The sequence below is a fragment of the Bactrocera dorsalis genome, chromosome 6 (genome assembly GCF_023373825.1).
Source record: "Bactrocera dorsalis isolate Fly_Bdor chromosome 6, ASM2337382v1, whole genome shotgun sequence".
In the NCBI taxonomy this organism is placed as follows: Eukaryota; Metazoa; Arthropoda; class Insecta; order Diptera; family Tephritidae; genus Bactrocera; species Bactrocera dorsalis.
Genome location: NC_064308.1, coordinates 38,230,237 through 38,246,427, shown reverse-complemented (window position 1 = coordinate 38,246,427; position 16,191 = coordinate 38,230,237). Strand labels below are relative to the sequence as shown.

Genomic DNA, 16,191 nt, shown 5'->3' with positions numbered 1-16,191 from the left:
AGAGAAGGTTCACAGCGCGGAGATCGTAAAAATATTTTTGGCTAACTCGGTCGAGATGGAAGAGTTTCACCACTGCCAGCTCGGCAGGAGAAATTTTAACATTTTCTGTTGAACAGAGCTGAGCGTGAAATAAAAATTATGCTCAGAACTATATATTGCTCCAACAGACGTACATACATATGTTCGCTCTTTTGCTTATATATATTTTTATACGTTTATATGAAAACATGTGTGTTCGTACGAATTTTTTTTGTGCATATTAATGAACACATGTGCAATTGAATACATTTGAATTAAATTACTTTTTCAAAGCAATATTCGTAGTTAATATGAAAACAAAGCCTACTTTTTCAATTATATCTTGTACGAGGTGTGTTCAAAAAGTATCGCGAAACGTAACTGACAGTTTTCTTCGATTGCAGGGGCGTGGTGCATCATGAGTTCTTGCCACAGGGAAGAACGGTCAATAAGGAATATTACCTGCAAGTTATGCGCAGCAATCCGCCAGAAACGCCCGGATTTGTGGAAGAACAAAAATTGGCTTTTGCACCACGATAACGCCCCTGCTTGTGCGCGACTTTTTGGCCAAAAGCAACACACTAATGATGCTGCAGCCACCGTATTCCCCAGATCTGGCCCCCTGTGACTTTTTCTTGTTCCCTAAACTGAAGAGGCCTATGAAAGGACGACGTTACGCTTCTCTTGACGAGATAAAGACGGCATCGAAGGAGAAGCTGAAGAAGATAAAAAAAAAATTATTTTTTGAAGTGCTTCGTTGGCACAAGTGTGTAATATCTCATGGGGATTACTTTGAAGGGGAGAAAATAGATATTCATGAATAAATAAATAATTTTTGAAAAAACACAAAATTCGCGATACTTTTTGTACACACCTCGTATTTGATATATTTATGCTTGTGTGTATATTTCATTATATACATACATATGTATGTACATATATGTTAACATGGCATATGTTAACATTGCCGAAATAATAAACTAATTCGTCAGCAATACTTACTAATGCAGGAACTCAAAAATATATTGGAAAATATCGTTGAAAAAACCATCCGCTGTTTCTCTTATCTGGTGCAGAGTTCTTATTAATTCTTTTGCTCGGTTCATTGCTGATACAAATTCCATAGATTTTTCTTGGAGTTGCACAGACAGTGGCAGCGTTAAGCTGAACAATTGCTCACAGACGAATAGACTAAGCAAAAAATCGCTTTTCTCTACCGCTGCTAAGAAGGCTGATGCTTTAGACGAAATGGACCATGTCTTACTCGAAATTATTTCCAAACTTAGTACAATGAATTTGAAAAGCTCCACAAAGCTTATAATGCTTTCATGCCTTTCTATAAACCTTGTTTCACAAAGGCGAACAAGTCTTCTTTTTTTGTTTACTGGTGCGTGCTTCTGTATAACGTCCTGGAAAGTTGTGTTTGCATTTGAATGGTTTCTAAATAAATTTGCTATTTCATTGACAATACCAAGGCAGTTCCGTACTGAAGGTAATGACATAGTATTAGAAAGCGCAAGGTTCAATCGGTGACTAGCGCAATGAACATATCGTGCTTTTGGATATAGTTGTCTTATCCTGGTTTGCACTCCACTTAAATGCCCTGACATGTTTGCTGCTCCGTCATATCCCTGTCCAACCAACTTCGCCATATCAAGATGGAGATCTGTACAACGCTTAAGTATGACTTTTGATAAGTTTTCAGAAGACTGATCGGTAATTGGAATAAAGCCCACAAAATCTTCACGAAGTGCTGGATATTTGGATGAGAAGTCTACATACCGTAGACATAACGAAAGTTGCTCTTTACCTGCAACATCCATTGTTTCATCACCAAGAATGCTAAAACACTTTGCGCTATTCACTTTATTAATTATTTTGTTTGTCACAATATTAGCGCCAGTCTCGAGAATCTCATTTTGAATATCTGGGCTTAAATATTTGGCATTCTTAGCACTATTCGCGATTTGAGCTCTCAAATTTTCATCGCCAGCATCCAATCTGAAGCGTAATAGTGCTCTAAATTTTCCATCCTTCTGTTCAGGCCGAGTTAATGACAGTGCGCCGCTATCATGGTCGCCTCTTAAAGGAAGTTCTTGCTCTGCGCAAAAAAGGATTGTTTCAATAATAGGTTTGAGAGCATTTCTATTTTTTTCTATCTCTAATCGTGCTTTCACAGACACTTGTCGCGACATGTGTCTTTCGCAATTGAGCATCACTGATCTAAAATACTCACTACATAAATTGAATGTAAATGTTTTATTTGGCGCGTGCCATATTTTTTTGTATTTCGCATAGATCTTAACGCTGACGATACGGCGACAGTCAGTCACCGTCTAGTGTAGTTGCGTACGACTGTTATAGGTTTGAGCTGAGTTGTGTATAAGAGTTTCAAAAGATTCAGTCAGCGATAAATCTTTTTTATTTGCGATTTATTTAAAAAATTTCCTTGTTTCGGGGGGGGCTAGTTGTGTGTAAAAAGTCCAACAGAAAAGTCTTTATATTAAATTCTAGTGAATTAATTAAAGTTATAAATTCTAATTCAAACACAAAAATATTCATAAAAAAATTAAAATGAGATCACATTATGTTCTTTTAAGTTAAATTTTTACGTTTTTGTTTTTTTTGGAGTCGTATGCCTTTTTCTTCATGTAGCGTCCTTTAGCATGCTGGAAGAAGACTATAGACGTGCGCTCAATATCTATATCTGCCGCATTTCGGAATTTAGACGAAAATGTACCTAAAACAAAATAATTAGTTTTGTAAAATTTCGGAAATGTGAAAAACTATACTTTTTAAGGCAGCTGTTACACTTAAGGGTCTCACAGCCATTTTATCCTTCGTACCCTTCCAACACAAATTCTGCGCAACACCATCGGTAAAAATTTGGCGCCAAGCATTTTTTACGATCTTTTCAGCTGTGTGGTCAGATACTGTGAAAAATTCCTCCTTCTGGAAAGATATGCATTGAGTTCAAGTTTAACAATTTAGATAGTCTGTTGGTTAATAAAAATACTACCAGTTCATTAAATTTGCTGGAATGCTTCTGTATATCCTTTTCAAAATTTTGAAATTGTTCGAAGTTATCAAATGGAACTTTCAGGAGCAGCTCACTTCGTGATTTGTGGCTTGTTTTTGTAGTCTGCTTTGTTTCTTGCAAAATTCGAGTCAGGGCCCTCTTTAAGGATTTTTGATTGTGGTCTATTTCTGTAATACAAAAACGTATCGAATAACATTAAAAAACATATTTTTGACGTTTCATAAGTTGTCACATAAGACTGAATGGTAAAACGCCAATATACGCAGCTACAAAAGTCGCATAGCCATTTTCTTACCTTTCAGTATTTTATTTTCCGACTGTTTTATACGGTCCAATATCCTTTTCTCAAGCAAATCAATATCTGAAAAATAACAAAATACTTAAGATATTTCCCTTTTACCATTTAATTAAAATTTAATTTTTTACCTTTTTTAGTTACAGGAGTATTTTCTGATGCTTCTTCTATGATGTGGTTAAAATACATTTTCTGTCCGAATAATTTATGTACGTTTATATGTTCGAATTAATAAATAATGCTTACAAATATTTAAATATTAAAAAAAAAATTAATGAAGGAAAGGAATGAACAAGTTGATGTTAGACTCGTAATTACTAAATTTTATAATTTTTTCTGATATTTCATCTAAGTTGTGATGATAGACGGAAGACGAAATTTTTAGGACTTCACATGACTTGATATTAAGAATTCCTGATGAGATAGGTATTTCAAAATATTCCTGTAAATTCAGAACTTCCTTTCCAAGTAGCTTTGTGGCCTTATTTATAGCCACTAATTTAAATATTTTGCCCTTAACGCTGTAAAAGTTATCAGGTTCTTTCGGCGAAAAGTAAAACTTTGAAGATTGTACAAATATTAATGAATCATTTCTAAATTTTCCTTTTTTAATTTCAGTCGATGGATTCATAGTATTGTTTGACCTAAAACTGTCCTCAACTAAACGATTGTATACTTGTGAGACGACATGGTTATGCTTTTTTATCTTTCTTTTCAATTTCCATAAGTAATTTTCAAATTTAAATGCACTAAAAGATTCAAGACATCCGAAATTTATGGTATCACTTGCGAGATGTATTAAGCAATGAAAATTGAATGTAAGGAAATCATCATCGTAATACTGAGGCACAAGTTCTACGAATTTTTCCAGCATTTGACTAGCATATCTATTGTATTTAATATAATTACTTTGACTTAACAGAATCCTAATGCTTAGTGAAAGAAGCAAAAAATGGTTATATTTTACTGGATCTAAAATTTCTTTTAGTAAAAATATTCCAGTATAGAGAAGAAAGCACCTAAATTTTGTGGCTTTAACATCTTTCAAAGAACGTGGGTGCCTAGCAAACTCTCGCGGCACCTGATTGCAAATAAACATTATTCATGAATCTAATGCTTGAATTTATTTCTGTTTAAGTGAATAAGGTTTTTTACGTTTTCCAGGCCAACAATAAAGTCTTTGTAACTCCTAGACAGACTACATGCATGTAATCCAAAGCAAACGATTTAACAATACCTATTGGAAGCTTTTCAATTACCATTGGTTCTAAAATTACATGATGGGCTCTATCAACCAAGCACGAAAATCGGTATCAGTTCGAGGAAGAATATTTTCTTTAACAAAAATTATTTTGTGATTTTTAGACTGGTCTTTCTGTATGCATTTAGGACAACACGAATATCCACAATGACCTTTGATACCAAGGATAAACGCACGCGCAGGTGCGTCACATATAAAAGCTCGACAATTTACAGAGTAATGTTTTTCGTTAAAAAATATTCCATTTTCCATTAAAATAAGTAGTTCATCTACAAATTTTGTAAGAAATTCGTTTGCGCTTGCTGACTTGCTATTCCCACAATACACTCCAATAACCTTCACATCGTCCCACCCGTTTACATTAATTAGAATTGGCCACACCTGAAGGTTAGAACTTTTTGCCAGTGGAAGCCCATCAATATTAAAGTTTAAGTCCAACCGGCTATCATTGAAGTCATTCTGATTTAAAAAATCGGTCAAAGCACTTTCAACGCCTTAATGTACATATTCTCCCGAACCCATTGTTACTTTAGGTATTTCTTTTGGTGTATTTCTTAAAGTTCTAGAGCATAACGGAAGTCCTGAAACACGCTTTCCTAAAATTTTCAATAAGTCGTCCGTCGCAGAAGTCGTAATATTATGTTTAATTGTCCATTCGGTTAAGTCCTGTGGCAAACTTGAATTTTCACCATCAGAAACACTATCTATGTCATCATTTGATTCACTAAACTCCTTTTCGGATTCACTGCCGCTTGAATCACATTCGATATTGTCACTTCGCAATTCTTTAAGAGCTGGCGTCGAATCTGCATCTGACTCAAGTGCATCGTGGGTTTCATTCCTTAACTCACGATAATCAAGCAGCATGTCCACAATCTGCTCGCTTTCCCTCTTTAACTTTTTTTTATACATTTAAAAATTATATTTACCCGTAATTTTGTAATAATAATAATGATATTTCTAAAAAACTTTAAAGCACTTTCTTTTCGCACGTATTATTTTTATTTGACACTAGGAATGAGCGACTCAGCAGACACTTATTTTATTCGATAACTATCATTTATATCGATAGTGCATTTCGAGTGTTTCTCTAATCATTCTATAATCAAACTCTAATGTTGTTCTCAAAGCTTGAATTCGATTCGAGAAACATTAGAAAACTATATTAGAATTCTAATGTAAAATCTAGCTTTTTCTCTAACGTTAGAGACAGTGTTTGCTGGGTTGTAAAAATCAGTTTTAAAATAAAGTTATAACGAGAAGGTCGTACTGACCAAAAACGATTTTTTTTCCTTTCAATAGTAGGAAAATCGTTAAGTGCCGCCCAACGTGGGGCCTAGTTGTAGTGAATCGTGAGTGAAGTGTAGGAAAAAAGGACACGGTAAAGTCCTTACCGTGAACCAAGAAGGACTTAAAAATAAAAGTCTACAAGGAAACCGGCTCACCACGGACTTCAGGTCCATAACGTCGCAACAAACGCCAGGACGAAGGAACATCAGCACTAGGCCCCAGAACCCGGTGACCAAAGTCACCATCCCAGGACAAAAAGTATGCAGGAAACAAACAGGAGATGCTAGTCGTCAGCCGCCGCAACATTATTTTAAGAATTCTAATGTAAGTCATCTATTATAATTAAGGTAAGTGAATTAAAAAAAAAAAAAAATAGTGAATATTTAAAATGAATTAAAAAAGTGAAACTAAATAAAAATTAACAAGCTTTTGTTGAAAGTGGAAGGAAAAATATTTTTAGCGAAACTATCTCAAAAATCATTTGAATTGGAATTGTAAAACGAAAGTAACAAGTGAAATTTAAAGAAAGAAAATTAATTTAAAAAAATTAAAAATTGGAGAAGAACGTTTAATTGCGTATAAAAAGTTCCAGGGCCAGTTTTTAAAAAAAGAGAACTTAAACCTTAATATATACAACTTATTAGTTTTAGACATCCTAGTTTTAATATACATAAATACCTATATATCTAAAAAAAGGCTTGTACAGCCAATAACTTACTAAAACCAAACCATATAATATAGCTTAATTCTGCGATTCCCAACACCAGGGACCCTCCAGAATAGAAAAGCCCTCCTTCCCAGAAGGAGTAATAAAAACAATAATAATCCTATTCATAAATAAGGGCTCGTACAGCCGATAACTTAATACACATCATATATAATATTTGATATAAATAAACAAAAATAAACCAAATTAGATTCGTAAGATCAGTCAAAATTCAAGCCAAACTTTTAAACATATTTAAGAAATATGGCTAATCCTTCAAACCTCGTCCGACCACCCGTGCTCAGCACACTCCCTCCTCAACCAGCTCCTACCACCTCGAACACATTTAACATGGACCAACTGACGAATATAATAAAGGGGGTTGTAAATAACATTTTTAAACAAGAAAGGCGAAACTTAGTTCAAGCCGCCCTCAATCCAAATGCGAATTTCTCAGATTTTTCCGATATTTCAATGGACTCTAACTTCGCAAATAACGTTAGCGAATTAGACAAGATACCGGACGTAGTGAGATGTCTCCGGGAATTCTCGGGAAACCCAGGGGAGTTCAACTCCTGGAAGAAGGGCGTAGATCGGATCCCCCAGATCTACGAACCACAAAGAGGAACCCCCAAATATTATGGGGTCCTCAATGTCATTCGCAATAAGGTTGTAGGCGATGCCGACATTGCTTTGGAGTCGTACAATACTCCGCTCGACTGGAAGGCCATCACCAGATGTCTGAGGCTTCACTACGCAGATAAGCGCGATTTGGGTACACTGGAGTACCAAATGACTTCACTTGTGCAGGGTAACCTCACAATCCAGGAATTCCACCAGCTAGTGTACTCTCACCTTTCTCTGATCCCTAACAAATTAGGATGCATGGAAGCCGGCGCCAAAGCCGTACATTTGTTAACGCGCACATATAGGGATAAAGCCCTTGATACCTTCATTCGTGGGTTAAGAGGAGACTTGCCCAGACTACTTGGCATGAAGGAGCCAGTGGATCTCCCCCAGGCTCTCCATTTATGTTTAAAACTAGAGAATCAGAACTACCGTACATTCTACGCCTTAAACAGCAATACCCAAGCTAGAAAAGGCCAGGACATTCGTCCACCCCTTCCCCCCAGAAGGGTTAACAGCGAATTCTACCCAGAATTGGCATACATTCCCCAGCAAAGGTTGAATCCAACCAAGCCCTAAAGAACGCCACAACCGAAATATCAGTACCAGCAACAGCTTACCCCATATACGCAACAACCGAATAATCCACCACCGCGACCTTTACAAAAACCCTTACCGCGACCAGAACCGATGGATGTCGATCCATCGCAGCGTACCAGATATATCAATTACATGAATAGACCACGTCCCGTTGACCCGACCAACAAAAGACCTCCGACTGGTAACCCGCCAGTACCAAACAAAATACAGCGGAATTACCACATAAATTCAGACCCCGTGCTAAGCCCAAATCAAGAGGAATATCCTCAGACGCCAACTGACCAACACACAGATAATGACGTTGACTATTATGATGAGGAAAGACACGACGACAACTATATTGACACTACAGATTTACATTTCTTAGAATAAATCACTCTTCGCTGCCTTACTTCCAATGCAGGTTGAAGAGTGGAAATGTAGTGAAATTTCTAATAGATACTGGATCAACGAAAAATTACATACAACCTTCTATCGTGCCCAATCCTATTAAAAAAGAAACAAAATTCTTCGCCAAATCAATAGCAGGAAATAAAGGAACACACTTTTATAAATCTTTTTAACGCAGACACCAAATTGAAATTTTACCTTCTTCCATCATTGCGTTCGTTTCATGGTATCCTTGGAAATGACAGTCTTAAAGATTTCGAAGCTGTTATTCATGTCAAAGAAAATTTCATGGTAATAAAAGGTAATACTACAGTAAAGATCAATCAGCTTGTATCAAAGTCAGTAAACGCAATTAATATCGAAAAGGATCACATGACACCAATTCAACAGACCAAAACCAATAACTTAGTGGAAAAATTTTCACAACTCTTTGCAGAACCTAACGATAGACTCACTTATACTACAAAAGTCATGGGCGAAATTAGAACAAATAAGGACACCCCAGTATATACAAGATATTATCCCTAAACAATGGCGTTAAAAAGCTAAGTAGAATCTCAAATTAAGAAAATGTTAGATGATGGTACATATTATTCAGCCATCAAGGTCACCGTATAACTCACCCGTTTGGGTTGTAGCAAAAAAAAAACCCGACTCCCAAGGCAATAAACAGTATAGAATCGTAATCGATTACCGCAAGCTTAACGCAATTACTGTAGCAGATCGCTACCCAATACCCCAAATTAACGAAGTACTGTCTCAAGTTGGACACAACAAATACTTTTCCGTGTTAGATTTAAAAAACGGATTTCACCAAATCCCACTCTAGGAATCCGATACTGAGAAGACCGCCTTCTCAATAAATAATGGTGAATACGAATTTACGAGATTACCATTCGGACTCAAAAATGCCCCTTCAATATTCCAACGCGCTCTAGATGACATCTTTCGTCATCATATTGGCAAGATATGATACGTGTATATTGACGACATAGTCGTATTCAGCAACTCCGAACAGGAGCACGCCCTCCATCTGCAACAAATCTTTAAAACGCTTGAAGAAGCCAACATGAAGATACAGTTGGACAAATGCCATTTTTTTAAGGACTCAGTCGAATTCTTAGGTTTTATTATCTCATCAAAGGGAATAACAAAAAACCGTGCAAAGGTGGAAGCGATTGCTAAGATACCTTACCCCGAAACCATCAAGCAACTCCGCTCATTTTTAAGTCTTTCCGGCTATTACCGCCGCTTTATAAAGGATTACGCCAAGTTAGCCAAACCTTTAACGTTACTCTTAAGAGGGGAAAAGGGACGTATATCCAAAAACAAATCCGCTAAAATAAATATTGAATTGGATGATGAAGCAAAAGATGCCTTTAACAAAATTAAAAAATCCCTTATGTCCGATGATGTTGTACTCTCATACCCTGACTTCAGTAAGGAATTCCGTTTGACTACCGATCCTTCAAATTATGCCATCGGTGCAGTCCTTTCACAGGATAAAAAACCTGTTGCCTTCATTTTCAGAGCTCTCAATAAAACAGAAGAATCATGCGCTACAAATGAAAAGGAATTTCTGGCCATAATATGGGCCTTAAACAATTTTAGAAACTATCTTTATGGCTCAACCAAAGTGAAGATATTAACAGATCATCAGCCTTTAACGCAGGCACTTAGTAACAAAAACAATAATGCAAAGAAAAGAAGGAAAAAAAGGAAATCCATTCTAGAGGAATATAATCATGAACTCCACTACAAACCAGGTACAACTAATGTTGTCGCCGACGCTCTATCAAGAATGCCACCACCCGAACCAATAAACTCCTTATCCATAACCCAACACAGCGACGAGAGTTCTCTGACAATTTAATTTCTCATGTAGAAACTCCTATAAACGTTTTTAAAAACCAACTATTTTTAAACATAGGTACAACTTCAACCTACCAGTTTAAAATAGTATTCCCTACGTACCACAGACACATTTTAGAAGAACCAGGATTCGATTCAGAAATACTAATAAACCGCCTCAAAAGATACCTTAATCCCTCTGTAGTTAACAGTATTAAAACAGAGGAACGCATCATGGGGAAAATTCAAAAAATATACCCAATACACTTTAGCAATTACAAAATCCGATACACACAGCTCCAAGTTCAGGACGTGACAAACGAACAAGAACTGGAAGAAATCATAATCAAAACCCATAAAAGAGCACATAGAAACGGTCGAGAAAATAAAATTCAAATTCTCGAAAATTTCTACTTCCCATCAATGACGAAAAAAATAAATAGCATAATTCAACAGTGTTCAGTATGTAAAGAAAATAAGTACGATCGTCATCCTAGCAAACCAGAATTAGGTGAAACCCTTATACCTATATATCGATATCTACATAACAAGCAAAAATATAGTCCTTACTGCGATAGACAAATTTTCGAAGTATGCGCAAACCAAAATACTGAAATCGAGAGCAATAGAGCATGTTAAAGAACCTCTTCGTGAACTACTCTTTCAATTTGGCGTACCTGAATCGGTCGTATTTCACAATGAAACATCCCTCAACTCAGCAACTATAAAATTTTTATTGGAAGACACACATAAATTTTTTTAAAACACCGCCTTATGCAAGTTCCGTTAACCCATTCAAGCCCACTGTTACATATATGTAAAGCACCGCATTCAAACTTTAAGCGCTGGCTGAGAGCAGCATACTTCTACGAATCAGAATTTAAGTCTACCATTTATTAGAATACAGCACTGCAAGCGATTCGTTTTGAAAATCAAGTCAGTTCTCTTTTCAATTTCAACGCAGTTACTTGTGCGCGAAGTGAAGTTTTTTAGAAGTGGTAAAAGCGGAGAAATGACGTCACGTCGAAGGTAAATATAGATATTAATATATTTATATGTCTGATAAGAAGATTATTGTTTATTAAAAGTTATTGATAAATATGCAAGGAAAGTTATAAAAATGTGAGAAAAAATATTTCAAAAGCTTTGTGACATCACATTTCAAAATTTGTGATGTACAAACGTGAAATTTATAGGTAAAAAAAATATTAAACATTTATAAACACAATCTTTGTTTTTTTTAATACATAAGTTGTACTCGTAATGAAGCTTTTTACTATCCCTGCTTCTTACGAGTATAATTTGCTGAGGTATACTCGCCGTGTCTAGGGTTCGTTACAATAAATTTGTAAACATTGGGGCTCTTCTGCGAATCGTACTTTATTTTATTTTGTATTATAATTTTAATCAAAGTTACTAGTTCAAAATGTGACAACGTGTGACAAGGACGGGGGAAGGGTTTAAAAAACCTTAAATTCGTGTGACGTAATTTATGGATGGCCCCCAAGGGACAGGCATCATTCGAGAAAATATGATTCCAAAATCATGCCTTCTAAATTCAAGAGAGGAATTGAAAAAACGAGAGCGGGGCCATGTGGAAAGTGCAATAATGAAAGATACAGGCATAAAAGTGACCAAATGAGTTGACAGTGTAGTCGTAAGTGTTGCTTCAACCATACATGGCAAATTACCATTGACTACCATCGGAAGATATTCGCGGGCCGAAAGAAAAAGGGTAATGGTTCCTTTGCCACATTCCATTTTGCAATACAACAAATTCATGGGTGGAACTGATAGAATGGATCAGAACGTCAATGCGTATAGACGTGTCGGTTCAAAATGCATGGCTTTTGCATCGTAAAGGTGGGGAAAGCGTAACCCAATTGGATTTCCGCAGAGCTATTGCCTCCAGATACTGCAAAACTTTTGGAGTTGCAAAGCCTCCTCAGAGTTATCGCCTAGTAGCCAGTGTTGAAGAGAAATACTCCAGCCGTTTTGATGGACTAAATCATTTTGTGGTCGAAATACCCGGCAAAAAAAAGGCGTCATTGCGCTGGTCTTAACTGTAAATCACATCCATCTTCTATGTGCAAAATACGTGACGTGGGCTTGTGCACAAAATGCTTTGAAAAATATTATTATTTTGAAAATAATAAAATATAAGTATGAACAACAATGTAATAAGAGTATGAGTGTTTATTCTTTCAATCTGAATTGCTTTATTGTGCCAATATTATCTTGATTTTCGCTAGAATAAAAGCACTGAACATTAATTTTAATAAAAAAAATTATGAAAATTGTATTTTACGTGAAAAAGGATGAAGTCAGAAACTATAAGGTACTGTCCACTGTTACATATATGTAACACCTTCCACAGCGGAAGCCAGATAAACTATGAACACAATTTTTATTTTCCCTTATTTTTAATCTCAATTGAAAAAACTTTCTTAAATTTCGCGCTCCTAACCCATCCGGTTCGCCGTGGGCTTGAATGGGTTAATGGTCAAGTAGAGCGTTTTCACTCGACACTCACGGAAATAATGAGTTGTTTAAAAGCAGAACGAAATTTCAATTCATTTGCCGAACTCCTTGACAATTCCGTATACGAATACAATTATACAGTTCACTCAACCACGAAAAAGAAACCAATAAAGGTATTTTTCGGTAGAAGAGTCTCCACGGATCCAAATCAATTCGAAAAAGCAAGGGAAGAAAATATCTCGGAATTAAAAAACAAGCAAGTAAAAGACCTTTCTTATCATAACAAAATACGACATCCTATAAAAATTTACCACCCAGGAGAAATTATTTATGTGAAAATAAAAAAAAGATTAGGTACGAAAATCTTTCCAAAATTTAGAAAAGAAGTAGTAAAGGAAGACAGAAATTCAACAGGAAAAATAGTCCATAAAGGTAATATTAAAAATCAAAATTAACCTCTCTCTTTCAGATGTCTTTTAATTTACGATGCCACTGCGACAACGGATATCTACGACTACTCGAACGCACAATTAGTTACAATAAATGACGGACTAGCAAAAATTCAGAACGGAGCCTTTAGACTAATACAGACCTGGGTAATATCAAGTACCAGTACGACTTATAACAAGTACATTTTAAAGGAATTGTAATGGTACTGGTACTGGCATTCCCAAAATTGTAAAGTACAAGTACAAGTAATTGAAAAATACTTGAAATTTTAACAAATACTTGAAAGTATTTGAAAATAATTGAAAGTACTTGAAAATGTACTTGAATATATTTTTCAATTCTTTTCAAGTACTTGAAAGTTCATTCAAGTACATTTTTCAATTATTTTCAAGTATTTTCAATTCTTTTCAAATACTTTCAAATATTTGTTAAAATTTCAAGTACTTTTCAATTACTGGTACTTGTACTTGAAAATTCTGAAAGTACTTAGTACATACTAAGTACTTCAAGATAAAAATTAAATTATTTAAGTACGTACTAGTACCATTACTACTCAGTATTACACAGGTCTGGACTAATACACGTAATAGACCTTAACAAATACGAACAATTTCTGACGGACATTGGTAAATTCGTTTACTCGGACATACCTAAGGACACTATCCTATATCCTATCCTAGAGCACGAACTAACCCAATCCTCCAAATCTTAGAAACCATTAAACCGTCTGAAAAAAGATCTAGAAGATCAATAAATATTTTGGGAACGGCTTGGAAATTAATCGCCGGATCCCCCGATCATGAAGATCTGGAAATAATATCCAGTAACCTAAATGAAATTAATAATAATAATAATAAACAAGTAATTATAAATGACATCTTTAACGAAAAATTAAATAACGTAACTAAAATAGTAAATAAACTTTTTAATAATATAAGAAAAGATTCGGATGTAGAAAGTGAAACAATTATTAATTTGCAAAATAGAATAAGATTAATAAAAGAAGAATTGATTAACGTAAAATACGCCATACAATGGGCGAAAAAAGATATTTTGAATACATTATTGTTAAATAAAAAAGAAATTGAAATTGCTTTAGAAAAAGTAGAGAATGATGAAATTCCATATAAAACTGCAGAAGAGGCATTAGAATTATCGAATACTAATATTGTTAGCAAAAATATGAAAACTTTTTACTTGGTAAAAATACCATTAACTCTTAAAGAAAATTTCCAAAAAATTATATTAGGACCTGTTCTTAAATCTGATAAATCTATTATTAATATTGAATATAATAAAATTTTAAAAGGAAAAAAAGAAATATATGGAGTAAAAGAAAATTGCGATAGCTTTAAGAAAATTGAAATTTGTAAACAAAATCAAGTAATTAACATAAGTAATAACACCTGTATACCGAGAATAATCAATAGCCATAATTCAACTTGCACCAAAAGTAACGGGCACCACATTCCACAAATTGAAGAAATAAAAACCGGAATTTTACTACTTAATGGCTTTCAAGGACACATAGATGCTGACGGAATGACCAAAAACTTGTCAGGAACGCAGCTCATCAATTCCCATAATTCAACGCTGAAAATCAATGGTCAGACTTATATTAACCTCGATTTAATTCCACTTCCCGCTATCCCAGCAGTCCTGCAACCCGCACCAATTGAGAAAAGTAAAATTGAATTACTTTCACTAGAAGCTTTGAAAGAACTCCACATAAGTAACATTCGAAGAATAAATCTCCTGAAGGCAGCAACTATATTTAACGGCTCACTTTCGCTTGGAGCAGTTGCAGCTACCTCCATCGTCACAATAATTTTTTGCAAATTTTGGAAGAAATCTCAAAATAAAATAAGCATCTCATCCAATAGCGATGCTAACCAGATCTCGGCAACAAACCTCAGAATGAATCAAATCAAAGATTCCCCAAATGATCAGCCAACATACATAAATTTCAACAACTTACCTTATTTTTGACAACGCTCGAGGACGAATGCTTTTAAGAGGGGAAGTGTTAACATGGCATATGTAAACATTGCCGAAATAATAAACTAATTCGTCAGCAATACTAACTAATGCAGGTAGAGCGGATATGGAACTCAAGTTACACAATGTTTCCCACAGCACAGCTCAGACGCACTCAGGCGCAAAACTTTCGCAAACTGTGCAATTTTAAACCCCCGCAAATTAAATGTGAAAATTTGTATGTTGTTTACTTTAATTTTGGTTTAAATTTGGTTTGACTTAAATATTTACTTAAATTTGAGTTTAAATTTTTCTTGTCATATAATTTACTGTCAAAAATTGCACTAAATAAAAAATTGTCCTCACGAAATATACTGCGAAAAGTTGTTCAAGCGCCCAAATATGAAACTTGTGTGTATAGATGAGTACCCTTATTATATGTGTATTAACTTTTTACATTTTATTAACACAGATGTACAAAACTGTGGAATAAATGTAATAGGCCAAAATCCGCGGAAATAATAAAAACAGTTGTATCTTCGTATCTGGTTACGCCTTGCGTTACAAGATGGAACTCTCTGTACGATTCGGTTCAGAAGCTAATAGAAATCAAAAGCAGATTAAGTGAACTATGCTACAAGCTGGAAATTTCTACTTTTAATGAGGAAGAAATAGAGTATTTGGAAGAATATATAAAAATGCGACGTTTAGCTTCTGAAAACTTAAAATTTCTTGCGAAAATTAATACTGAAATGCAATCAAAGTTACTGCAAAGGTTTGAAAAATATTTTCGTCTGCACTCTGACTCCTGGGATGCAGTTATTGCAGCAATCACCCTTCCCGATATCAAATTAAAATTTTGTAAAGTCTTGTTGGAAAGTCCTGAGTCATACACTCTAGATGATATTCGAGAAAAAGTTAAATCATATGCGCTGGAGTTTAAAAGACAACCGGTAGAGGAAGGAAATAATTTACAGCCATCCATAAGTGCTAGTACATCATTTCTCGAATTCGATGACGAGTCCACAGGTATTCGATTTAAAGAAACCAACCTTCGAAATTTTTGTAAATAACTTCCTTTTTCAGATGAAAATCAATGTATACAAGGCGGAGCTGTAGCAACCGAAGTAACTTTGTACTTGAATGACGCTGATAGAAGCATTGATGCTTTGCACCGCTTTCCAATTATAAAATTTTTTTTTTTA

The 16,191-nt window shown here is 35.0% G+C and overlaps 1 protein-coding gene across 2 annotated transcripts; it reads right to left on the bottom strand.

Annotated features, from left to right (window-relative positions):
- Positions 1 to 71: 71 nt before the first annotated feature.
- LOC125779333 (zinc finger MYM-type protein 1-like) lies at positions 72 to 7,693 on the bottom strand. 2 transcript variants are annotated; one of them, XM_049460621.1, is made up of 6 exons: positions 5,544 to 7,693; positions 3,485 to 3,545; positions 3,354 to 3,419; positions 3,038 to 3,225; positions 2,811 to 2,970; positions 72 to 2,758 (listed from the first exon to the last, which is right to left on the bottom strand). In XM_049460621.1, exon 6 carries the CDS (start codon positions 2,232 to 2,234, stop codon positions 1,020 to 1,022), a length of 1,215 nt encoding a protein of 404 aa, XP_049316578.1. In that variant the 5' UTR covers positions 2,235 to 2,758; positions 2,811 to 2,970; positions 3,038 to 3,225; positions 3,354 to 3,419; positions 3,485 to 3,545; positions 5,544 to 7,693; the 3' UTR covers positions 72 to 1,019. The 2 variants fall into 2 exon arrangements, with proteins under 2 accessions (XP_049316578.1, XP_049316579.1); XM_049460622.1 differs by having other exon boundaries at positions 5,544 to 5,864.
- Positions 7,694 to 16,191: the final 8,498 nt, after the last annotated feature.